This window comes from Eptatretus burgeri, chromosome 5, assembly GCF_056783735.1.
Source record: "Eptatretus burgeri isolate ZD-2024b chromosome 5, Ebu_testis_v1, whole genome shotgun sequence".
Taxonomy (NCBI): domain Eukaryota; kingdom Metazoa; phylum Chordata; class Myxini; order Myxiniformes; family Myxinidae; genus Eptatretus; species Eptatretus burgeri.
In genome coordinates, this window is record NC_140965.1 from 76,335,475 (window position 1) to 76,362,974 (window position 27,500).

General features: G+C 47.0%; 1 protein-coding gene across 5 annotated transcripts in view; it reads right to left on the minus strand.

The window, feature by feature from the left end:
• USP47 (ubiquitin specific peptidase 47) overlaps window positions 1-27,500 on the minus strand; it is a 148,706-nt gene that overhangs the window by 21,391 nt on the left and 99,815 nt on the right. For all 5 annotated transcript variants that reach the window (XM_085882495.1, XM_085882493.1, XM_085882492.1 and 2 more), the window contains 4 exons: window positions 21,166-21,270; window positions 12,924-13,131; window positions 12,709-12,824; window positions 1-113 (listed from right to left, as the gene is read on the minus strand). The exon at window positions 1-113 is cut by the window's left edge and continues 7 nt beyond it. In XM_085882495.1, the coding sequence (XP_085738621.1) occupies window positions 1-113; window positions 12,709-12,824; window positions 12,924-13,131; window positions 21,166-21,270 (542 nt within the window). The remainder of the gene's footprint in view (window positions 114-12,708; window positions 12,825-12,923; window positions 13,132-21,165; window positions 21,271-27,500) is intronic.

Below are 27,500 nucleotides of genomic sequence, written 5' to 3' on the forward strand. Positions count from 1 at the left end.
CTGCGGAGAAAATCCTCTGCTTTCAACGTCTTAAGAGGTGAAGAGAGCAAACGCAGCTCATTGTAGTAACGCTCCAACACCACACGCATCGTTTCAACCGGTAGACCAGTCACCTACAGGAAACAATAGCAGCAAACGTTTCACGATCAGGGGGTTTGTTCAAACGATGGCATTCCCCAATACGGACTTGTCACTTGCATCTATATATGCAACAATAAAATGCTGAAATAAATGGGGGAAAACAGGCAAAGCAAAAGTGCCCTATTCTTCTCATTCTTCTCCACCAATCCCTCCCTCCACTCATTTTTCATTCTTCTCCCTGATAATAATCAAAACTTTCTGCTTACTCCTTTTTGCACAAAGACTTACAACTCAAAACTCTTGTTATGACATCATCAAAAGTTTCATCTCCCTCCCACATAGCTTCTTCTCCTTATCTATTGTTCGGTTTCCTATGTGGCTCGCTTGAAAATCCCACATCTCGTCATGTTCATACAGGGCGACATTTTTCATGATTTTAATCGATCTATCCTTGATCATCTTTGGCGATGTCAATCTTTTGTTTTGCGAAACTTTGGACTCCATAAAAGAAACTCGGTTTGCAGCAAGTGTGAGGTCATGGCCAATAACCTTACTTTGTCAGCACCACACCTCCTCCCCCACCCATCCCCCAATTACGCATCCCGCCAACACCATCCCACATTCACATGTGCTCTCAGCTCGTATTCCTTACCCATCCCCAACAGTCTGGACCACTGATATCTGAGGTCTTTGTTCTAAATGTGACCAATCTCTCCTTCGAGGTTCCACTGCAGATCCAGACATTGTGTGTTTAACAGAAACTCCACAGAGCCACTCAAAACAACCCCAAGCACCACGTCACACAAGGCTGTATGGCAACAGCGACTGAACGAGCCATTAAACACATTGAAGCTTAACTCTGCAAACTCTTAAGTGTACAAAGTCCACTCTCTTTGCGAAGTCCAACGTTTGCAATTCCTCCAAATGTTGCAGGTAAGTTCACAAGGGTACGTATGAGAAACGTTGCATCAACTGCACATGCATCTCTACTTCGCAGTTTGCACTTTTCACCCTTTCCTCCAATTTACGCATCAGTTTTGACTTGCCAGTTTTGTTAATCGACCCATCCACATGTGATAGAGTCAAGAGCATGGGCGTAAGAGGACAATTGAAAACCAATTCAAGATGCAAATTGCTGGTCTTCGCAATGCACAGTAGCCATCTGAAGAGGTCTCATGTCCCCTGCAGCTGATTTTCTTGTCCTTCACAGTGAGCTTGAATTTAATCACACCTGACGAGAAATCCTTTACCTTCCGACAGGGGATGGGTTTCTCAAATCTTGTCAGATCTGCAAAACATTCCTTTGTGACCTCTTGGACATATTTCTTTCTGGTTTTAACACAGCATAGGGGCTCAATCCTTACCTCATCTGATGTCACCTTCCCTGTGGGCAAGCAGCATACATTTTCATTTTGAGTTTTCTCATCAAAAGGATTGAGTGTCTCCTTTATGCCACTGGTGATCTTCTCAAAATCGCTGTAGTCAGGCACAATGGGGTGATGGGTTAGCTCCAGTGTTGAGTCTTCAAGCTTGCACAATCCAGCCAATTCAAATAGGTATCCAAGAATGGCACTCATAGAATGGGTGATCTTCCACTTTCTTCTCGCATTGGTGTTCTGGGCGAACACGGCTATGCCTATTATGCGAGAGGCAGCATCAGCATTGATGGTCTGCTCTAGGGTTAGACCAACTGGTGTTCTCGTGAATGTCTTACTGCTGCGTCTGACAGACAATCCTCCAAAAAGAATCACTTCACGCAACCTTGGGTGAGTATCCTCAAAGTTCACAAAATTGAGCTGATACCTCACCATGTATATCTGAATTAAAACGAGTTTTTGACATTTTTTTGGTGGAAACCAAAAGAGAAAAGCACAAAATGGAGTTTTTCACAAAAATAAATAAATAATAATAGAAAAAACAACAGCAGCTGCGGCAATCAATAAATTGGTTTTTGTAATCAGCAAAAATTCTGATTCAGAAATCATCCTCAAACCTTTTGGCCTCAAACACATGATTAAAAGTACCATAGCTCTTGGACGAGCTGAAGCAGCTCAGAGTCAGCAAGTGTGGGGGTGTTCAGTTATCAAGTTTCTTGAATCACTATCGCCAAGTGGCTTAAGCACTCAAGCAAGCACTCCATTCAAAACCGTTGATAATGAACGGCTGGCTTGGCAACTTAAACTCCTGCTTTCCTCTCCGCATGACTGGGAGATGTGCGATTCCCACATTCCACAAACAGTAATTCAAAGTCATTCCATTTTAAAATAACAAAAAAAAAAAAGAAAAAACCCACAATTGAATATATTCTTACAGATTCTCGCCCGCCGGCGTGCGAACGACCTCGTTTAGCCAATGGCGGCCGTCTCGCCCACCGGACGGACAATCCAGTCACGGCTTTCCGGATCAACGCCGGAAACCAGCCACGGGTATGTTTTTAAGCACACCACAGACTAGTCAATATTCCATCCGCGCGCGACAGGGTCAATCGCCGAATTGTCAATATACCTAATTATTCGCGCGGGAAGACTACCGAGAGACTGTACCTCAACGGGGCCGCTGGGACACGAGCCGCTTAATGCAGCTCGCTCTGTTTGGGATAACCGAGCGGGGTGTTATCACGAGCCCCGCTGGACCCGATCACTTTACCGGCTATTTAAAAACCAACTATATTCCGAGGGCAATATGGCAGTTCAATTCGGGAAAGAGGACGCAACGAACGGGTTAACATTTAAACAAGCACATTTATTTCACACACAACACATATGCAGTCATGTATCAATCAATGCAAAACACGCATGCAGTTATGCAGTTATTTAAAACAAACAAGGGTAAGGGACAAAACACGAGCAAGACAAAGAGCTACGACCGTCTATTTATTATGTACACACTTAACAGTTCTACTTGAAGACATGGCACCACAACGTTCATTCAAAAGCAAAGAAAAACCCCAGGACAGACGAGGGGCAGACTGGACCCCTTGGGGTCTTTATTGACATGGAGCCATGTAGACCGCAGAGGCTCTGTGAGACCGGGTTGGCTACCTTCACCTCGCTGGGGTGACACGCGACGTCCTGTCTCCAGGACCCACGGTAAGGCACGGCTCGGCAGGCCACGCGCCTTGGCTCCACTGCGCTCCGCTCTCTCCTCCTTTCCACACGCCTCCACAACCTCCTGCAGCCGACGACTCAGCGAGTGACCGCGAGTGAGAGAGACCCAGGTAGAGAGAGCGACCGACCGACCGACAGAGAGGGAGACCAAGGAGAGAGCGACCATGACCTGCAGACAGAGAGCGAGCGACCACGACCTGCAGACCGAGAGCGAGTGACCACGACCTGCAGACCTTGACCGCACGTTCAGCGCGCTCTTTTATAACCACGGCCACCTTTCTCGGCGTGCAAGGGAAAATTCCAGGAGAGTTCGGCTTCGCTCTTTTGGTGCGAAAACTGGCATTCTTTTTCTTCCTCCCCGCGTCTCTTCCGCACGTGTTTTTCGTTGGGGGGGGGAGGGGTGAGGCCGTCGTCCATCCTCTCACGACGAATGCCAGACTTCTCGCAACCCTGCTGAGGTGGCAATGTGGTGGTGGTTACGGTGGTCATTGTAATGGTCACGTGGCTGGCGTTTTGTGGTGGTCGTGAGGGTGGTGTGGTTGGGCGCTTGTGGTTAAGGTGGTTGTGTGAAGGCGGTGGTGGAGAAGGTGTTGGTGGTGGCGGTGGTTGTTGTGAAGCGACTGATGAGAGGGATGTTGGTGGTGGAGGTGGTGGTTGTGAAGCGGTTGGTCCAAAATAACGATAGTAAAAGAAAAACACTATCTCAAAGATCACAGCCCTGATCACACAAATAATTTCCCACTCAACGTGGGTGGGGAAATCTATCTGATCACAGACTTATCGACAAAACTGATCTAAGGACCTATATGGTGCTCTGCGAATTTCCACAGCCGTAACACTACCCCCACCCCTTTTTACAGACTGTCCCGAGTCGTCGAATTTTCGTGTGCCATCATGTGTAGGTTTCCCCTAGTACATTTTATCTTCGGATCCCTGAGTGCGACATTTAGTGTATTCGTGTCCCAAAAATAAATAACCTACGGGCTGAGTAACTAACTAAACAAACTCACTCATACAGATGACTTAAATAAATTGCCGGCATGAAGACACACATGCAGGGGGAAGCAAAACCATGTACAATTTACCTTAACCTTAACTTATTTTACACTAAACCATGGCCCAGGACTGATGGGCTCTGTGGGAAAAAGGGCACATAGCAATGTCAGTGATAGTTTTGAGGGTGAGCGCCCCCGCAGCTGAAGGTCGGATGTCTTCGGGGCCTGTTCAAAAGGCCCCGTTGTCTGTCACAAAACCTTTTTATGTCTTCAGCTGCTGAAGACAATTCACCCCAACCCGGCGGCTATGCGCCATCCCACAGGCCATTCTTCAATCAGGGAGCCAGGCTGCTCACACGCAGTCTCTGGCTCATGAAACAAATGCAGGTGACAGGGAATATGGCCGGATGCACCAATGCAGTCCCAGGCCTCCCCCTTGAAATGAGCGTAGTGAACACAAACGGTGCACGGGCTGCACCAATGCAGTCCCCATGTGCGGCTGCCTGCAAGGCAGTCCCTGCAGAACACTGGAAGGTACTGACGCAAGCAACCACAAGCAAATGAGCAGATGGATGGATGGATGGATGGATGGATGGATGGAACACACGGTGCAAGGGCTGCTCAATGCAGTCCCGTAATGCGGCTGCCTACAGGGCAGTCCCTGCAGCTTGCGCGATGATCCTGGCGCACATGGTGGCGAAGAAATGGGGCAAATTCAACAAAGGGCTAGCAGGCAAGTGGTCAAGGCGAAGGCAGGCAGACAAGGGATGGCAAGGCCGGCACAGGCCGTTGTAGCAAAAACAGGCTGGCAGGTGAAGCTGACCGGCACAGGCCTTGTAGTAAAACAGGCCGGCAGGTGAAGCTGGCTGGCACAGGCCTTGTTCTGGAGGTTCGTGGAGGGAGTGCGGTGGTGCTGGCCACTCGGAAGGCGGGCTCGGACCTACCCTACTGTCTTCCCCCCCCCAACCTTTCGCCTTTGCCTGGCTCTGTCCATACCCACCCCCTAAATTTGCAAAAAATCCACCCAATTTAGCCCCAACTTATTTTTTTTGTTTTATTTTATTTTTATTTCACCTATAAATTCGTCTCCCTAACCCCCTTTATCGTCTCTGTCCGGCTAACCAATCCTGTCCTAGCCTACTCCCAACCCATACGTTCCCTTCCTGGAGGGGAATAAGGGAGAGCTAGTGTCCTGTGTCGAGGCCCAATTAAGCCTCAGAATAGCCTTCTCATATCTCAGCGATCTCCTTACCACGGTGAGTCCAGCGGCCCACAATGAGAGCGAAGGGATGGATGGTGCGGAGGGGTACATCAAACTACCCTAACATTTATTAACCTGAAACTACCCCGGGGCTTTCCAAAAGCACCTCTCGCTTAATCCATTGGTTCTATCAACCAAGATTCCCGTCGCCTGTGTTGGTGTCCTCACAATTTTGGGCCTCGCCCTCAAATTTTCCATTCGTGCCCTTTCACGGTCTCATGGCTGGGACGCGTGGCTCCCTTGGCAGGAACTACCCTCTGCCGATTCTCCAACTATGGCACCCCCAGGCCCTGCAACTGCCTCTGAGCCTACCAGCTCCCTAAACACTGGGGAGTGCCCTCCCTGGCTACTCCATTGAAAAGCTCACGTGGCAGGCTAGCGCCCCAGGCCCCTTCCCTGGGTACCCGTGCTCAATGCACTGCCCACGCGCTCAATGGCGCCCCGGGCCCCGCATAATGCGGGCCCACCCGTTCCTACTACGCTATCCCGGCCCCCACTGGACCCTTGACCTCCCGCGGCTGACAAGCCCGGTGCCCGGGGTACCCACCGTTCGTAGCCATGCTCCCAGCCCATCAACAGGGCTTCTGCACCCCTCCAAATGGGTTTCGAGCCTACACTCCCACCAACAACAAAACGACCTCCATTCTGTAAATTTAACTAACCCCCTAACTCACATTATACTGACCCTGGGGTCCCTTGGGTGGGAATCACTCCTCCCCCCAATCATTCATCGCACCATGCATACCACATTCACTCCATATACACAGGCTCGCTGGCCTCACTCACTCACCAAGTACATTTTCCATTTCATTTCACTCCATCGCTGATCACTGCCATTCTTCTATCTAAAACCCTCAACTACCTCATGCTCCCCCGTCGTTCCTGAATCTAGTAGCACATTCCATTTAACACTACGTAGATATAATATGCTACATCCCCACTACACATCCAAAGTCAGTCACCGTCTCCAAATATCATTTCCCATCCTAAAGCTGAACTAAAATCCCTCTAACTAATCCATTCCACGGGCCCCATGAGGACTTGTCCCTGCCCCATGGAGCCGATCTAACTAAACTAACCCTTCCCGCTAACTAGTGGGATCCTGTGCCTGGGCCAAGGGGGTCTTCCACCCCTTGCCTGGGAATCCTGTTCACCCGAAGCGAGGCTTGCTTTTTTTTTGCGGCAACTCGCAACCTGCGCTTTTTCCCTGTGACGTCATGGCAGCTGTTCGCGCACCTCGTCCCTCCTCGGACGGCACCATCCGGCAGGGATTCTTCTTCTGCTGGATTCCAACCTTGCGTGCAGCCACGACGTCACCCTGCGCATTAAAAGCAAATCTCGCATTTCGAGGGGTTCCCCACGCGAACACATGTGCTCTGCTCGTTGGAGCTTCACAAACACGCTCGCGTGGAGAACCCATCCGGTCCAAATTCACATCCAGCCTACCTTCTGTACGTCCGCGGGATTGGCTAACATCCACCGCGTGTGTTTACGGACCGGGTTTCACTCGTGTAGCCGCGCACGCGGCGGCCTCGTGCGTAGCACAGCACGGACCCCACGCGAGCTGCCGTGCAAACCCAGCACGGTCCCCAAACCAGCTACGGCCGCTACTCGGCCTTTGTCCACCGTCAGGCACCGTCGTCGTCGCACTCTCGCGCACAAACTTCCCCGTGCCACGACGCTCACACACCTCACCATGACAATCGGACATGCGGTTGCGTGTTCCCGCATGCCGACCACCATCTCCCTCACATACAGCGACCTCACACACACAGTGTCTCTCACAAACAGCAGTTCACTCATGCATGCCCTTTCACTCGCACACGTGGTTGCATTCACACATACCTTTTCACTTTCGCTCACCATTTCACTCGCACACGCGGTCTCTTCCACACACGGTGTTTCATGCACACACGGTGTGCTGGGAGGCATGCACTTCGGCTCACTCGCAACCTCGCACACCCTTTTACTCACACACGCGTTCTCTTTCACACACAACCTTCCCCCACGCTATGCGTGCGTTGCAGCACACATTTCGCCACACCTGTAAACACATTTTGACACAATCACACCGGGGATTTGTGCCACAAGGGGTTCCGGGCCTTCACACCCCCCAAGGTCCACGTGCACCCGTCAACAGCACTTGCCCCCTCTACCTCGCAAAGCTCGACCGGACCCACCTGGTCGAGATCCGCTTCAAGGGGGAATATTCCCTCCCCTCGTTCCATAAGGAGGCTATCCGGTTGCTTGCACCAGGTCACAAAACATTCCCCGAGCTCCCCTTCATCGTCCTCCACTACCTTCATGTGTGTGTGCTCCTCTTTCACCCCGTCTTTATCGTGTAGTCTCTCCTCTACCGTTTCTACCTCCCGTGTGCTGTTATTTCTTTTACTTCGTTCATTATCTCCCTCATCTCGACGTGTCTCGTACACGTCTCTGTCACCCCATTTAATTTTTCCCTCTCTGTCACCGTCACTCTCTCTGCCGTTACGAGTCTCGTCCAACATGTCTCCCGTATTAATTTGTCCTCCACCGTGGGGCCGACAGTCCACACTCCCCCCCCCCATTGGTTTGGTCGTACTGCCACATGGCGCCACCATTATGCCCGCCTGCAGGCATCGCCCCACGCGCTGCATTTCACCCCTCAGCGTTTGCACATTCTCATCCATTTCTTTTCCATTTTGCACGCATTTGTATTTATTTCGTTTTTCATTTCTTTCATTTCGTTGCTCGCTTTGTGTGCATTCCCATCCATTTTGCTCATCAACGCCTCAAACATTTCCATCATTCGATCCGTGGGCGGATTCGCACGTGGGGGGCGTTCGTCCGCCACCCCAGCCACTGCGCCCACCTCGAGCTCTGCGCCCATTTGCGGGGTAAGCTCAACCTGCATCATAATGTTCTGCACGGGGATTTCGTCCTGGTACATGGATTCTATCATCTCTAAATCCATTACCCCCTGCTCCCGTTCGCCTTGAACCGCCATTTTGCTTCTCGGAATAATTTTTAAAAGCTCGTATTTTGATGGGAACAGAGGGTCGCTCCACACACCCTTGGTCCGATTCCCGTTAATTTCGTTTGGAGGGGAATGGATTTGAATCTCACTCCTCGACACCAGTGTTACGAATCTGCGCCCGCCCAGCATGCAAACAGCCGCTTTAGCCAATGGCGGCCGTCTCGCCTACCGGACGGACAATTCAGTCGCGACTTTCCGGAACAACGCTGAAAACCAGTCACGGGTGTGCTCCAATGCGCACACCACGGCCTAGTCAATGTGCTACCCGCGCGTGACAGGGTCAATCGCCGACTTATTCGATATACCTAAGTATTCGCGCGGGCAGCCTACCGAGAGACCGTAGCTCAGTGAGGCCTGCTCGGACACGAACCACTTAAGCGGTTCGTTCCGTTCTGGGATAACCGAGCGGTTTATTATCGCGAGACCTCGCTGGACCCAATTATTTTATCGGCTATTAAAAAGCCCGCTATTATTCCGAGAGCAATACGGCGGTTCAATGGGGAAAGAGGACACAACGAACGGGTTAACATTCACACAAGGACATTTATTTATAATAGCACGTATGCAGGCATGCACGTATACATTTATACAAGGCAAAGAAAAGCACGACAAGAAGAACTACAACCGTCTATTATTAATGTATACAGTCACTTAACAGTTTCTACTTGACGGGACATGGCCCCACATCATTCACACAAAGAAAAGCAAAGAAAAGACCCCCTCACAGACAAGGGAGTGAGACTGGACCCATAGGCCTTTATGTTCAAGGAGCTTGGTTGACCGAAGGAACTCCAAGAGGCCGCCGCAGGTTACCTTCACCCTCGTGGTGACTTGGTTGGGCGACCCTCGGTGGACCCTCTCAAGCTCCTCACCGACTGCGGGGACTCCAGGCTCGAACGCGGCTGCCCACAACTTCACACTTCCGAGACCTCCACCGACTCGCTGCTCCACCCAGACCGAGACCTCCACCGACCCGACCAACAACCAACCCATAGACCAAGACAGCTCGACAGCCCCCTTCACTCTTCCAGCGTGGGCTTTTATCCCCCTTGGCTTCCCGCCCCGCCCTCCTTCCAGCTCTTGCGGGAAACTTCCAGAAGGGGGGCGTTTTCCTCATGGGTCGGGGTTTTTCGTAGCAGTCATTTCTGGTCGCTCTTCTTTATTCTCCCTCCACTCGCCCCTCCCCCGGCCCGAAGCACGGGAAAGCAAGAGGAAAAACCTGTGGGTTATCGGAACGCCTTCTTCTTTCTCCATGGCAGAGACGGTTTTTGATGCGGAGAGGGTTGTAGCGTGGTTGTGGAGATGGTGATTGGTGGTGTGGTTGGTGGTTGAGGTGATCATGGTTGTTGTAATGGTGGCGTGGTTGGCGTTGTGTGGTGGTCGTGAGGGTGGTGTGGTTGGGCGCTTGTGGAAAAGGTGGTTGGTGGTGTCGTTTGTCCAAAATAACGATAGCAAAGAAAAATGGCTAACTCAAAGATCACAGCCCTGTCCACACGAATAAATCCCATTAAACAAAGGTGGGGAAATCTATCTGAACACACACTTAGCGATATAACTGATCTTGGGGATATCCTTTATGGTGCTCTGCGAATTTCCACAGCCGTAACAATATATATATATATATATATATATATATATATATATATATATATATATATATATATATATATATATATATATATAAATATAAATATATATATATATAAATATATATATATATATATATATATATATATATATATATATATATATATATATATATATATATATATATATATATATATATATATATATATATATATATATATATATATATATATATATATATATATATATATATATATATATATATATATATATATATATATATATATATAAATATATATATATAAATATATATATATATATATATATATATATATATATATATATATATATATATATATATATATATATATATATATATATATATATAACCAAATATACACCAACAACCAGTCTCTTTGCAAACAACACAAAATTAATCCACTTCCAATTTTTTTACATCTCGTCATGTGCAAATTCAATTGCCATCTTTTAACCACAGTGTAAACGTAATGGAACATGCCAGCAAAAACAGTCGCTGTGCTTGGCAGCTGCTACAGAACCAGGCTGCATATACAGTAGCTTAAAGAGAGCTTACTCGCCATAGCCATCTCATAATCTGTGATTGCTGGCAGACTATTAACTGCCATCCTGATACTTTGCAGGAAGGACATTGTAGCAGAATGCCATCCTTTAGGGGGGACATTCTGCCAGTTGTCCTGTCTGTAGGCACCCTCTTGTTGCAAGTTAAAATTACAATGTGATTTTCACAAAAAATATGCCATTGGGTGCGATACACTGGCCAAATTCCAAATTTATGCCTAAAAATCCCCGCAATAACCTACGCTTGACCTCTTCACCACGAAGGCCTCCTCACCACAACAATTTCAACTTCTTCATCACAAACGCCAAAGCGCTTCCCGACCTGACTACAATCGCTACGAAACTTCGCAATCACAGTCAGTTGCCCGGACGTTCACCACAGTCCTTTGCGATGCCGGGGAATGGAGGACATTATGAGTTGGAACATATTTGTGTATAGCTCGAAGCGCAAGCATGTGCTGGGGTCCGTTCAATGCCATCTGCATAGCCCTGACGCTCTGCTAAATAACGACCCTCTATTGGAGCCCAGGGCGCGTTCCTGGCTGGAGAGCACTCCCAAAAACCCACGCCCATGTAAATCCCAGAACTCTGTTGTGTGGCTGAGTTTGGGAGTAAATGAGTCCATTTTTGGCTCCGGAATCTGGCAGGGCGGAGCTACTTGTCAGGATGGAGTCTGTGCACCAATAGAAGCACTCGGATACACCTGTAGGGCATTTTGATCCACTTTTTGGCTCCTCCTTCACAAAGGCTCTATAAAATAGCTGCATCGGTTGCCGAGAGAGCTGGTCACCGAGTGAGCAGTCACCAAACGAGAGCCGAGCAAGCAGTCACCGAGCGAGAGCCGAGCAAGCAGTCACCGAGTCATTACCGAGGAATTTCTGGGTCATCGCCAAATCATCGGCGCTCGGCTTCCACTGCATTCCGCAGCCAATCTTCATTAGCATCGGCATTTACAGACCTTCTCTCACGCCATGTTAATTTATCTCCTCACACGCTCTGTCTCTCCCATCTCGTCTCGCCTGCTGTGGAAGCACAAGCTAAAAGAGCAATTATAGATATGCACCTCCTTCACTTTTCCTCTTCTGCATCACACTTAAACCTCATTTACACCTCATTTGCACCGTCCACTCATGCACCATAGACCCCACAAGTTTTCTTCCCTCCTCCCCCCTCCTAATCGACTGGGAAGCGTGGGTCCGTCGGCCACGCCAGGTACTGAAAGTGGTTGTGAACAACTTAACTGTCCCTCATCTTTTTTGCTCTCTTATTTCCTCAGGTGTGTGTCTGATGGTGCCTGTATTGTTTGCATAATTTTTTAAATATCGGTTTAGCTCTGCCCACGTCTTCTTTGAATGCAACTGCATTTCTTTTGCCCCATTCACAAATCCTTGCTTTCCCCTGCTGTACATATTGCCTGTAATAACATCTTCATTATTGTTCACACCCTCGCTTTCCTCACCCTCACTTTATAAATAAATTGTTTGCGTTAAAAATGTATCCACCTCGTTCTGTCTTTTCCTTCATTGGTCCAGCGTGGTACACACATTAGTTTAAGCAGGAAGTTCTGTTACACTAATTTGCTCGTTAGCCAGCGCACACTCACTGTAGTGGTTGGCAGTAATCTGGGTGTGCACTGAGGGCACGAGACACCCCCGCCCCCTTGGTTCAGCCGTCCACAGGTAAGGTATCACGCGAGGTAGTGTCACCCTGCCATAAATGGCAGTGCCAATCAGTGTTCGTGGTTGCTTAGCAACCCGTTGGTGCACGGAATTATCTGTGCTCGGCGGCCTCAGGATCGGGCATTCGGGAGGGATCAGAGTGCTTCCCCCGTGGCGAGCCTCGAACCCCGAGTCCGTAACAATACATTCCCAGATTAATGAACAATCCCTTTAGAAGAGCAATATCAGTAACAACAACTGCTACTATACATGAGCCATAAAATGCTACAGTGTTGAACCTGTGAAAGAATAATTCAGAGATCATTACTCAGTGACTGATTATGACAATGTGACCAAACCATTAACATTGTTTACAGTTTTCTTGAGAGGCAAAGACAAAGACCTGATAGATGAGCTGCTTGAATTCTCCAATGGTTTGATTCAGGTAAGCTCGTACACTGATTCCACGAGAGACTGTCTCATTCTTCAGGTCAACCACATGTACTTTCACAGTTACACCTAGCAGGATGTGCAAGTCAATTACATATCCCTGCTGCAACAAAAGGTTATGCTTTAAAAAGTGCAACAAATCATTGTTGTAAGTTAGGAGTAACACACCTCCAGGCTTGTAGGGTCGAAAATGTTGGTCTGCATGACGCGTCTCAAGAAGCAGATCAAAGATGTAGGAGGACTTCACTCCACCGAGAAGATAGCCCATGGGCGTGTCCTCTTCACCCTCATATGACTGCTCCAACGAGTCATGGAAGTCGTCATACTTGACAAGTCGACAGTGCTCACGTGGAACCACTTCTTCCAAGTCCAACACCTGAAAGTATATTTAAAGTAGGAGAGGAAATAAATGAATAAATAAACAAACTAACCAATAAACAGGGTGCCTTGGATGGTAATTTTGCCTGAAAAATGCACTTATTGACCTTTGACCCCTGATATACTCAAGATAGGTCATTATGCAAATGACCAAAGTTGTAGTACTCATTACGGTCTATAAGCATGTAAAGATTCATTCGATTCAGTTCAACCGTCTTGGAGCTAGTGTACTTTGAATTTTCAGTGGGAATGCTCAATGGCCCTCAGACACCCAAGTTGAGAGGGTTACCATTTGGAAACTATAAGATATAGAAAAAAATGGATGTCATATAGCGGATAGAGCATCACCTTAAGCTTATGCATACCAAATCTCATCAAGTTCCATCGACTGATAACTACTCGGTATCAATTTGAATGAAAAGTACCAAAAATGCGGTTTGATATCGGAAATCCCCAAAGTTCGAGGTGGTGCTGTGGGTGAACAAAAATATAAATCGACAAGCCGGTAGGCGGACATGGGTAGTCGACTACCCAATAGAACTTGATGCGATGGGCCCGTTCGATGGGGAATGACCTGAGGATTAAGCACAAGAAAATTCATGATTCCAGCTTCAAGGGTTAATGCTGCAGATTGTTTTTTTCGTTAAAATACCCCCACATTTAGAGGTTTTTCGGCCGTTGCTAGGCAACGGAGGGGTCCAAAGCAATGGTTCTTTCTCACACATAACTCGGACATACCATGAACCTACCATACCAGTTTCATGCATATCTGACTCATAGTCTCTGAGATATAACGAACTTCGTTTTTTTATTGTTTTCGACCAGGGTTCATTCAAAGTCTATCTTCTCCGACAGTTTTCATAGGAACCGGCTGGAATTTTTTGACAATATGGCTGAATGTACTTGAGATCGGAATGTGTCTCGTACACGTCTCTGTCAGAAGAGAAGAGCCCACAGTCGCTCGTGGCCTGGTTTTTGATTTTCGAAAAAATTAATTTTTTATGATTTTTCAAAAATTTCAGTCTCGTTGCTCGGCAACGGTGGTGTCCATAGCAACGGTTCTCATTTACACACAACTAGGTCATGGCATGAACCTACCAACCAAGTTTCATCGAAATCGCCATTGTATTAACTGAAATCGCCATTTTAAATACTGCTAATAAGGGTAGAACAAATCTCAAAAAAACAATTTTTTGAAAAAAAAAATGTTTTTTTTCGACTAGATCGACTACCCAAAAGATCCGGCTCGATCGTTTGTGCACAATGCATTCCAGATGATTGGTGTGAATTTTAATGAACATCTGACTATAACTCGAGGAGTAGCATTTGGCACGAAGGCACCTCCAGCTCTCGCATATTATCGATTTTTGCACTAATTGACCTTTGACCCCTGACCTAAGCAAAATCGGTCAATATGTCCTGAGGCAAAGTTGGAGTACTTATTGAGTACCATGAACCTGCAAAGTTTCATTCGTATCGATGCACTCACCTGGTCGCTAGGGGGCCTTCAATTTTCGCCAATTTTCGGGCATACCTCATTTGTAGGGGGCGCTGCGAGTAAACTATCCCATATATCACAAAAACCAGAATATATTTGGTAGAGCATCACCTGTAGATGATGCATGCCAAATTTCATAACCCTACGTGGGATAATGGCTTTCGGAATTGATTTTGCATGAACGGTACCGATTTTGAAGGTTTTTCAGCTGTTGCTAGGGAACCAAAGCGTTCCTAGCAACCATCACAATTTCCAAAGCACCAGGTCATAAGATGTACCTACCACCCGAGTTTGGTCAAAATCGGCCCACGTTTACTACCAATTATGCTGATGACAAACGAACAAACAGACAGAATTACTGACAATAAGGGTCACCTATTTCGGCGACCCAATAAAGAAATGTTTCCTCCAATTATATTTAATGTATTAAATTGCAAGTAAAACAAAATTAAAATAAACTAGAATGGCACTCGGTTGGGCACATCCTGCTGCCAGGCTAAACAGTTTATATTTTGTTTCACACTGATATGCCGGATCTGGATCTGGACCCCCAAAATATAATCAGTTTCTTCTCATCACCAACCCAACTCATTCACCAAGTTTCATCTGACTCCATCCACAACTTTTTGAGATATTATGCTCTATATTATTTTTGGCTCCATCACTCAATGGTGAAGAATCACATATAAAAAATTCTCGGATCAGGATCTGTATCCAGATCTTCACCAAAATCTAATAATTTGGTCCTTGTTGCACACCTAACCTGTGCACCAAATTTTGTCTGAATCCGTCCACAACTTTTTGAGATATCTGGTTCATAGACAGACAGACAGACCGAGGTGAAAACATAACCTCCGCCCAACTTTGGTGGTGGAGGTAACTTGATGGTATTCATAGAATACTTACCCTGCACAGTCTTGAGAAGGAATTGGAGGTTTTTTTTAAAGGTTATTTTTTCTTTGATCCAATATTGGCTCCAACACCTCCTCCTCGCCTTGCAGCATTATGGCAATTTAATTCCAACAAGTAACCTTTTAGACCTGACATATTTGATAACAAAACTTGCCATACTTCTGAGACACCAATGATGTGAAAGTGTGTTTCTATTCAATGTTCATACAATAATCAAAGACCCTCAATATTTTTGTTTAATGATCTTTAAATGCCTACTTACATACATCGTTTAAAAAAACTGAATCAAAACTACGAGGGCATATTTTGAAAAACCTGACTTTCAAACTATCATCATTTCGAATCATTTTCTATAAATTTAACCATAATGCACAAACTTTTATAAAACCATCACACTAGATGAAGTCTGAAATCCTCATATTTCACGTCCTCAATACCAACATCAAGACTTGATATTCAAATAGGATTTGCATATCAGTTGGGAACGTGACAAGAACAAATCGATTAGATTTTGGAGGACCGGATCCAGATTTGGCATATCAGTGGGATACAAAACGTAAAGTGTTCAGGCTGGCGTAGGTATGTGCTCCACAGAGTGCCATTCTAGTTTATCTATGGTTTCATACTGTTACGGCTGTGGAAATTCGCAAACCACCATTCAGGGCCCGTAGGTGAGATATCTCTAAGTACATGTGTAGTTAGCCCCAAACCCGTTGTATAGAGGGAACTTATGTGATTCATCCGGGCTGCGACGCTTTGAGATAGCCCTTTTTCTGTTCTATCTTTATTTTGAACCAACCACGTCTCAACCGCCATCACACAACAACCACCACGCCAGCCATCGTCACCAACTGCAACCACGCTCCAACCCTCGGACAACAACAACAACGCCAACAGCCATGACCTTTACCTTCACAACTCAATCCCACATCATCGCATTACCGCCATTCCCAAACGGCACCATAACCATCAAACCACCACCGAAAACCCTCCACCACCTTCACCTCTCTCCTTCTACGGCCATTCCCGCACCACCTGTGAACACTGAGCGTCGGGCTGTCTTGGGCCCGTTCAGCGATACGCACCGAGCCACGAGCGCAAATAGCGGCCTTTCCGAGGGAGAATTCAGATCAAGAACGCTACATGCCCACTTCCCCTCCGTCCAATTAGCAAGTGCGGAGCGGCTTGGCCCCGCCTCCAGGCGCGTCTGTGTGAAATCGATATATGCAAATTCTAGGATCAGGGGAGGTTCACGCCCACTTTTCCTCCGTCCAATTGGCGAGCGTGGCTCCGCCCCCGAGGTCATCCTGATCCGGATATTTGCATATTGTTTTCTCCTGCCGGCCTATAAAACGGCGAGCGCAAGGCGAATCGTGGCGGAGTAGTTTTTGGTTGGAGAGCAGAGTCGAGTCGGGTGCAGAGTGAGTCGAGTCATCGGTGTGGCAGAGAGTCGAGTCGGGTGGAGAGTCAGTCGAGTCGGGTGGCAACGTGATCGGTGTGGCAGGAAGAGTCAAGTCGGTGGCGAAGTGATCGGTGTGGCAGGAAGAGTCGAGTCGGGTGGCGAAGTGATCGGTGTGGCAGGAAGAGTCGAGTCGGGTGGTGAAGTCAGTCGACACGGGTGGAGAGTGAGTCGCGTCGGGTGGCGAAGTGATCGGTGTGGCAGGAAGAGTCGAGTCAGGTGGTGAAGTCAGTCGACATGGGTGGAGAGTGAGTCGCGTCGGGTGGCGAAGTGATCGGTGTGGCAGGAAGAGTCGAGTCGGGTGGTGAGGTCAGTCGAGTCAGGTGGAGAGTCAGTCGAGTCGGGTGGCGAAGTCATCGGAGTGTCATCGAGTTGGGTTCTGGAGTCGGCTGAGAAGAGTTGTGGGAAGAGGCCAAGGAGCTCGGGTCCGAGGCGAGAAGGGCAGCGGTTGGCGACGAGGTCGCGGTGTGGGATCGCTCGTCGCGGGACCCAAGCCAGCCAGCCATTCTCCCTCCCCCAGGGCATCAACAATTCCCCCTTTCCCCCGCGCTGAGATAGTGCAACAAGGGGGCCCCGTTCCCACCCCACTCCAAACGTCGTGCCAACGAAACCCGCCAAGGAGCACAGAGTCGGGGCACAGCCACGCGGCCACATCTGCGGCTCGTCCGCCAACGCGTCACGAGGACGCAGGTAGAACCCCCCCCGGTCTCGCGGGCCTGGCCGCTCCTTCAGGTCACGCGCACATATTGGCCTACAGGCCCGTCTGCCCCCTTGTCTATGAGGGTGGCTTCTTTCCTTTGCTTTTGAGTAAATGTGTGTTGGCGCCGTCTGTAAAGTAGAACTGTATAAGTGTTGCCGTGTGTGCGCGTAGTCAGTAGTAACTTTGCGTCGTTGTTGCTTTTGTTTTAGTTGTTATATGTGCGTTTTGACTGTTTGGCTGTATATGTGTGCTTTCCGTGTGCCGGGAAATAAATGTGCATTGTGTGAACTGTTTTCAAGTTTCGCTTCGTCTTTTCTCCATTGACTCTCCATCCTGCTTCACGTAAAGGGTTCGTAGTGGGTGTAAGATCCCAGTAATTAATCTGAACCGTCGAGGTCGACGATAACACCGCTCGGTTATCCCGATAGTACGGAACGAGCCGCCCAAGCGGCTCGTGTCCGGAGTCGACCTGCGGCGAGGTACGATCGCACGGTTTACCATCCGCGTGGGTACTTAGGTAGGTCGAGTTTGGCGAACAACCCTATCCTACGAGGGTGGCCGATTGGCACGATTGTGGTGAAGTCGAAAGGCCCACCCGTGACTGGCTCCGGGCAATAGTTCCCAGAGGGTCACAACTGAATTGTCCATCCGGTGGGCGACGCGGTCGCGATTCGAGTGACGTGGCCGTCCGCCAGCGGGCGCGAATTCGCAACAATACTATACAAGAGTCATTGCAAAAGTTTTCAACCCGCTTGTAACTTTTTAAAGTTAACCTTCTTGGTAATTGCAAAATAAATGGGTAGTTGCTCATTTACTGACATGTCTCGTTAATATAGAGTTCATCACATGATTCATTTGGTTTCAGGAAACAAAAATATTTGCATCTGGTACCAAGGACATGGCCATGACAAAAACAAAAAAAAAGGTTCAGTGAAGAAGGGATCAGAACTCTTGTTAAGTTAATGGTTATGAAGAAGAAACATGCACGAGAACTCAATTAAAAATTTCCAATCCTTCGTAGCATTTATAACTCTTTTGTTAGTGAACTGGAGGATATAATTTCTTCTGGGAGGAAATAAAACTCACCCATTTACTGGGTCAGGGCAGGCCTACCATTCACAATGATGCAAGGAACAATTGCAACATTACCGACGACTTGAAGAAAAGCAAGGTGATAGGAAAGGGACTGCCATCCATCCTCACGGAGAAGCAGAAACCGAAGCGACTCGCTCCACGTCAACAGAATCGTCAGCATTTTCAGAGGGAATGTGACACTTTCTTTGAACATATCTTTGCTCGAGGAAAAAACCTGTTGCCACAACAATGAGCCCAAACTAAGGTCTCATTCGGCAGAGGGGAAAGGGTGGAAAATGCTCTCTGCCCACGAAAAAGCCAAAGGCCAACAAAAGTGAGCTTGAAGATATTTCATGTTATTACCCCATGCGCACCAAGTGAAATGAAGAGTGGGGATGAGCAATCAGTTCACTTTGTCTGTCTACAAAGGTCAGTTTATGATCAGGAAACAACTTAATTTCGATTGAATTATATATTTTTGAATATGTGGAACATGAATCGGAACACAAACTTGCAAATTAGCAGTATATGGCTATCAATTTGGCAAAATGTAAAAAATCTCATCCCGATGGCGTATACGCAGAGAGATGAGGTAATTTTTTAAGTGGTGTAGCCGTTTCGATATTTGGTACGTCCACCGGTTCATCAATTTGTTATTTTTTAAGTGGTGCAGACGCCGGATTGACACAAGGGGGAGCTCAAGCTGCCGAGCATCACGAGAAGGAAATGCCAAACTTCCACTGCTTCCTTCAGGCACGGGTGTGACTATTTTTTACTCCTTCTGCCTGCCAGGCATTAAAGCAAAATTGAAAAACATTCCGAACAGGAAACTTACCGTTTTTAGGGACATCATAAAGGATACAAACAGCAGACATGAATAACTAATTTAACATGTAAAATAAGGTGGTGTGAAAGAGTTTCTGCAGCCTTTAAAATATATATTAAATTTCATTTCATTTGAATAATATAGTTGAACATGAGAACACAAATAGTCTTCTTGGCACTTTTCCGTTTAGCAGTACAGTACTTGGAAAAATATTTATGCCATCTCATGCCTTGACGGCAGAACAACTGTGACATTCAGCGTTCAGACAAATATGGCAACACCTGGTGCATCGTGCATGTTATTCAAAGTAACATACAAAACTAATATAGATCGTGCTTGGAAACGCAAAGTAAGAGTTGAAAAGACCGTTTCCATGTCAGTTTTCTCAAGACTGAGATAAGGTGTTCTTTGAACTCGAGTTTTAAACGAGAAGGGCACTCGGTTGAGCGCATACCTCCACCACTTAATGACTGATCCACAAGAACATATCGGGCCCAATACATTTTTGAAATATTATGCTATATAGTACTGTATCGTTTTTGGCCCCATCTCGCAATGGTGAAGAATCACTTATAAAATTAAATAATACTCGTATCCAGATCTGGATTCGGATCTTCACCAAAATTGAATCAATTCATCCATGCGACACATCAAACCTATCCAGCAAGTTTCGTCTGAATCCGTACACAACATTTTGAGATATCGTGATATATATCGGTTTAACCCGATCTTTCAATGGTGAAGAATCACTTAAAGAATTATCAGATCCGGATCTTCACCAAAATTGAATCAATTCGTCCTTGTGACACACCCGTGTCCACCAGGTTTCGTCTGAATTCGTCCACAACTTTTTGAGACATCGTGCCATATATTGTTTTTGGCCCGATCTCTCAATGGTGAAGAATCACTTAAAAATTCTAGTAGTCAGATCCGGATCTTCACCAAAATCGAAACAGTTCGTCCTTGTAACACGCCAAACATGTCCACAAAATCTCATCCGGATCTGTCGACAACTTTTAGAGATATCCTGTACACAAACAGATAGAAAGGGGTGAAAACATAACCTCCTTCACCTTCGGTGGCGGAGATAACAAGCACTGAATTTTTGCTAAACCAGGCAGTTGCATAGGATGTAATGGTGAATGTAGAAAGTACCCTATGCTTTGCCCTGATCATCTGAGACCTGCGATGCACATTAAAAAAAACACGAAAGAAAATAAAAAAGCATCCCGATTTTCTGAACAATGCCATCCTCTTTCAAGACAATACTGTACTGCGCCACATGCAAACCCCAATGCACGTGGCGTGTTACAGGGAAGTTTTGCTTCAACCACCAAATTGCCCAGATGAGACAGACCATATCAATAAGCGATTTTGGCAGCATGAAGTGGGAAGGAAAATGCACCACCAGTGCATTATTGAGACACAAATAGACCAAATGCATCAATGATATATAATTGGTGTGTCGTAATACAGTGTAAAAAAGAATTTTTTTTTTAAAACAGAATCCACACAAAACAAATACAATGCAAGTGAAAAATGGTGATGCTGGAAAGCAGTAACCTTGTGTGCCATGGTGGTAGCTTCTTGCAAATTCTTGTCTTTATGAACCACGAGCCTGTTCTCGATCATCACGTTCTTCACGGGGTGCATACAGAACAACTTTATCTGCAAATGCATCAGGCGCGATTTACTCATCAGTCTCGACATGATATTCGCGGAAAGCAAAATAGACATGTGCATACACTGTACCAACAAGAAACAATGTCACAAGTACAATTTTATCCTCTAAATAGGTGCTAGATTTTTGTTTTTGCATGTGCTGGTGATAAAAAAGGGTCCTCTTGGAATTTTGTTGTGCAGGGTAGAGGAAAGTGAGGGGGCTCTTAAATTGCAATTAATTGTTTTCTCATCTACATTTGGGAAAGAAGCAAATGTATCTGATACATAGAGTTTCTGCCATGAAATCAGAACAATAACATTCAATTTGTTTAATTAGATACTAATCAGAAGACAGCTGTTAAAGGCCCTGTCACACCTTGACGATTTAGCCAGCGTATGCCTGACGTATGCAAAATTTAGCTAAAACGCTGGCACATGTCGAATACGTTATGGGTAAGTTTGTATACGTTAAGAGCACGCTGGCATACGTCGTAGTATGCTGGCTTTTTTTTTTCGTAGTACGCTGACATATGTCTGTTTGCCGAGGTGTTAGACAAATTTTCCATGCTTGAAATTTTTTGACGTATGCCAGCGTATGACTCACACGTTCCGCATACGCTTGGCCATAAGTTGTAGGCACGTTGCACGATCGTTGACACACGTCACTTGTAAGTTACTCATAAGTCGAAACATGTCGAGGTAATGTTTAGCGTACCCGAAACTTATTTCTAACCTATGAGCAATGTGTTGTAGGCAAGTTACGCGATTGTTGACACACGTCGACATACGTTACTTGTACGTTACTCATACGTCGAAACACGTCAAGGTAATGGTTAGCATCAGTGTTCCAGACTCCCTGTTTTGTTTTTTTTTCTTCGGTATGACAGTGATGTTGATACTTCGATTTCTAGTGCGGTAATAATATAATATAATTAATAGGCTGCCGCTCAACAATTTAAATCATAACCGCACTAGAAATCAAAGTGTCAACATCACCGTCATACAGAAGAAAAAAAAACAAAAGAGGGAGTCTGGAACACTGATGCTAACCATTACCTTGACATGTTTCGACTTATGAGTAACGTACAAGTAACGTGTGTCGACGTGTGTCAACGATCGCGTAGCGTGCCTACAACTTATGCCAGCGTATGCGGAGCGTGTGTCATATGTCGAGTATGTCAAGAAATTTTCAACATGCTGAAAATTTATCGACGTACTCGCGTATACAAAACTTACCCATAACGTATTCGATGTGTGCCAGCTTGGTTCGTCAAACGCTGGCTAAAACGTCAAGGTGTGACAGCGGCTTCACATTTCGATGTCTCATGCGGTTATGATTTGAATCGTCGAGCCGCAGCCTATTAATAGCCTCCGCCACGTGATCGTCGGCGATACGCTGCCGCGCGCTATGCATAAGTTAGACTATCGTAGGGCAAAGGTTGTTAACGCTGACAACACGCTCAGCATTCGTTGGTATAAGTTATCTATATGTGATTAAAACATTCTGAGTACATTACAAATACGTTATGCATACGTCCAACACGTTATTATACGCCCAAAACTGAAAAAAAACTTCAATAGTTCAGCGTACGCCAACGTTTTACATACATTTTGAGACCTTGCCATATGCTAAAAACGTCAAGGTGTAACAGCCCCTTAAAATATGGTAGTTAGCAATAAAAAAAGCAAACAAATAAACACAAGAAACATGCACAAGACACACATATACACACACACACACACACACACACACACACACACACACACACACACACACACACACACACACACACACACACACACACACACACACACACACACACACACACACACACACACACACACACACACACACACACACACACACGACAAAATTATGTGGATACCCCTTCTAATTAGTGGATTCGGCTATTTCAGCCACACCCATTGCTGAGAGGTGTATAAAATCAAGCACATCGTCATGAAATCTCCATAGACAAACATTGGCAGTGGAATGGGCCATACTGAAGAGCTCAGTGACTTTCAACGTGGCACAGTCATAGGATGCCACCTTTCCAACAAGTCATTTCGTCAAATTTCTGCCCTGCTCTAGCTGCCCCGGTCAACTGTAAGTGCTGTTATTGTGAAGTGGAAACATCTAGGAGCAACAACAGCTCAGCCGTGAAGTGGTAGGCCACACAAGCACTCAGAACGGGAGCGCCAAGTGCTGAAGTACGTAGCGTGGAAAAAAATCATGTCAGTCCTCGGATGCAACACTCACTGCCGAGTTCCAAACTGACTCTGGAAGCAACATCAGCACAAGTACTGTTTGTTGAGACCTTCATGAAATGGGTTTCCATGGGCCAAGCAACCGCACACAAGCCTAAGATCACGATGCGCAATGCCAAGCGTCGGCTGGAGTGGTGTAAAGCTCACTGCCATTGGACTCTGGAGCAGTGGAAACTCATTCTCTGGAGGAATGAATCACGCTTCACCATCCAACAGTCTGACGGAAGAATCTGGGTTTGGCGGATGCCAGGAGAACGCCACCTGCCCGAATGCAGAGTGACAACTGTAAAGTTTGGTTGAGGAGTAATGGTCTGGAGCTGCTTTTCATGGTTCGGGCTAGGCCCCTGAATTCCAGTGAAGGGAAATCTTAACGCGACAGCATACAATGACATTCCAGACGATTCTGTACTTCCAACTTTGTGGCAACAGTTTGGGGAAGACCCTTTCCTGTTTCAGCATGACAATGCCCCCGTGCACAAAGCGAGGTCCATACAGAAATGGTTTGGCAAGATCGGTGTGGAAGAACTTGACTGGCCTGCACAGAGCCCTGACCTCAACTCCATAAAACACCTTTTGGATGAATTGGAATGCAGACTATGAGCCAGATATAATTGCCCAACATCAATGCCCGATCTCACCAATGCTCTTGTGGCTGAACGGAAGCAAATCCCCACAGCAATGTTCCAACATCTAGTGGAAAGCCTTCCCAGAAGAGTGAAGGTTGTTAGCAAAGAGGGAACCAACTCCATATCAATTCCCATGATTTTGGAATGAGATGTTGGACGAGCAGGTGTCCACATACTTTTGGTCATGTGGTGTTTATATGTGTGTGTGTATGTGTATATATATATATATATATATATATATATATATATATATTGTTATGAATTCTGGTCCGCCCAGCGTGCGATGGGCCGCGTAACTGTAATCGCAACCGCGTCGCCCACCGGACGGACAATTCAGTCGTGACCCTCTCGGAACAACGCCGGGAGCGAGTCACGGGTGGGTCTTTCGAACTCACCACAATCGTGCCAATCGGCCAACCGCGCAGGATAGGGTTGTTCGCCAAACTTGACCTACCTAAGTACCTGCGCGGGTAGTTAACCGGGCGATCGTACCTCGCCGCAGGTCAGCCAAGGACACGAACCGCTTAAGCGGTCCGTTCCATGCTTCAGTGATAGCCGAGCGGTGTTATTGCTTACCTCGACGGACGTGATTATTCACCGGGTATTCAAACCCCTCCACTAATTATTCCACGAGGTAAGGTCGTACTTTCAACAAAGGAAAGGACGCAACGACGGGATACAGTTCAACACGCACATTTATTACACTACACACATATTTACAACAATCATGCACGTATGTACAGGCAAATAGAAGCAAAAGTAATACGACCGACTAAAGCAATGTACAAGCACTTAATCAGTTTTACTTGTCGGACTGGCGCAACAAACACACATACAAAAGCCCAAAGAAAAGAAGAACCTCCCTTGTTGCGGCCGGTGAACCGTCTCCGGCATTCTCCGTGTCCACTCTCGCAGGTCCACCTCAGGCCGCCTGCGACGCCCTCTGTCCGCGTCTCCCACCAATAGGCTTCGCCGGGCCACGAGCGCGGGAACGAACGAGGAGGAAGGGAACGCGAGTTGGTTTGCGGATCAACCGTCACGAGGAGAGAGCATACGGGAGGACCAAAGAGATATCCACGAGGAAGGAACGCATTCACCAAGGGGGCGAAGAAGAGAAGAGAATAGAAGAGAGCACGCCCCGCCCGTGTCCGTCCTTTATGGAGCGGGGCTCCACCCTTCGCTCTGCCCTGTTTCGGGCCCCACCCCCCTTCTGGGAGCCTCCCAAAAAGGGGCGTTCCTTGCTCCTGTCCGCGTCAAACCGCGCGTCCACCAATCGGGAGCGAGCTGGCCCACCCCTCCTCTTCACGCCAAGCGTGGGGAAAAATGGTGGGAAAAAAAACCCCACAGGCTTCACAAGTGGTTTTGTTCTGCCAATCCTTTTCGGACGGTTTCCGTGGTGCGGAAACCGTCTTAGCGTGGTCCGCGGAGGATGGCGTTCATAAGCGGGCGTAGTGGCGAAGATGGTGGTGATTGTTGTGGGGGTGGTGTGAGCATGGTGGGCGTTGTGGCATAGTTGGTGGCGGTTGTTGTTTGCGTGGAGGTTTGTCGCAATGGTGGCTCAAAATAACGATAGATAAAGAAAAACGGCGAACTAAAGCGTCGCAGCCTGAATGAATCACACATACTCCCTCTAAACAAAGGGTGTGTGCTAACTACACATGAACTTATCGATATATCTCACGTGAGGACCCTGAATGGTGTATTGCGAATTTCCACAGCCGTAACAATATATATGTATGTGTGTATAGATGTATATGTGTATATATATATATATATATATATATATATATATATATATATATATATATATATATATATATGTGTATATGTACATGTACATGTATATGAATATGAAAATACATGTGTACATATGTATATGTGTATAAGTATATATTTATGTATATTTATGTATATGTGTACAAATGTGTTTATATATATATATATATATATATATATATATATATATATATATATATATATATATATATATATATATATATATATATATATATATATATATATATATACACACATTTGTACACATATACAGGAAAGGGTATTCGGAACTGAATATCATAATCGTAAGCACCCAGAAACAGACACCACCGCTGTATTCGCGCGGCTGCTACCACCGGCACTCCGCGTTCGGGTCTCAGGATGAATTGAAGTGGTTTGTGATCCGTCTGTAAAATGAAATGCCGTCCCAGCAGATATTGATGAAACCTCCGCACACCCCAGACGATGCTGAGAGCCTCCCGTTCGATCTGGGCATATCCGCGCTCTGCTGTGGACAGGGTCCGGGATGCAAAACAAACAGGCCGCTCGGAACCATCGTCCATCCTGTGGGAGAGCACTGCCCCGATGCCATATGCAGAGCTGTCGCATGCTAATAGGAGCGGACGTGCAGGCTCGTAGTGCACGAGGACCGTATCCTCTGTGAGCAGCCGCTTGACGCGGTCGAACGACGCCTGGTGTGCAGGCCCCCAAACCCAGCGCTCGTCCTTCTTGAGCAACCGCGTCAACGGCGCAAGTTGTGAGCTGAGCCCGCGCACGAACCTTTGGTAATACTGGGCCATGCCAATGAACGCGCGTAGCTGCGTCTTGTCGCGAGGTGGTGGCATGCGCTGAATCGCCTCCACCTTCCGAGGACCTTTCAACAGCCCCTCCGGCGTGATGACGTGCCCGAGGTATTCTAAGCGCTGCTTGAAGAACGCGCACTTGTCCCTGTTTAAGCGCAGGCCGCACGCTTCTAGCTTTGTTAGCACTCGGGCAATGTTTGCCAGATGCTCGTCCGCCGTTTTCCCCGCAATGAGCACATCGTCCAGGTAGGTCTGAGCGGGCAGGTCAATGCAAACCTGATCCATGGCTTTCTGCCACAAAGCTGGAGCCGAAGCAATCCCAAAACAGAGTCGGGTATATCGATAGAGTCCTTGACACGTGTTGATTGTTAAAAGCTCGCTACTCCCGGGATCCATCGGCAGGTGAAAATATGCATCACGCAGGTCTAGCTTCGTGAAGTATCGACTCCCCGCCAATCGCGCATATATTTCATCGATTGACGGCAGTGGATATTGCTCCACGCTGAGCCCCGGGTTAACTGTGGATTTGAAGTCCCCGCACAATCGGACGTCTCCATTCCGCTTTAGCACCGTGACAACCGGGGTGGCCCAGTCCGAGCACGACACCCGTTCGATCACTCCACAGGCCTCCAGCCTATCCAGTTCACCCTTGACCTTGTCCCGCAGGGCATACGGCACCGGACGCGGTTTACAAAACCGAGGAACTACCCCCTCCTTCAAGAAGAGTTTCGCCTCCATGCCCTTGAGTTTCCCAAGGTCGCCT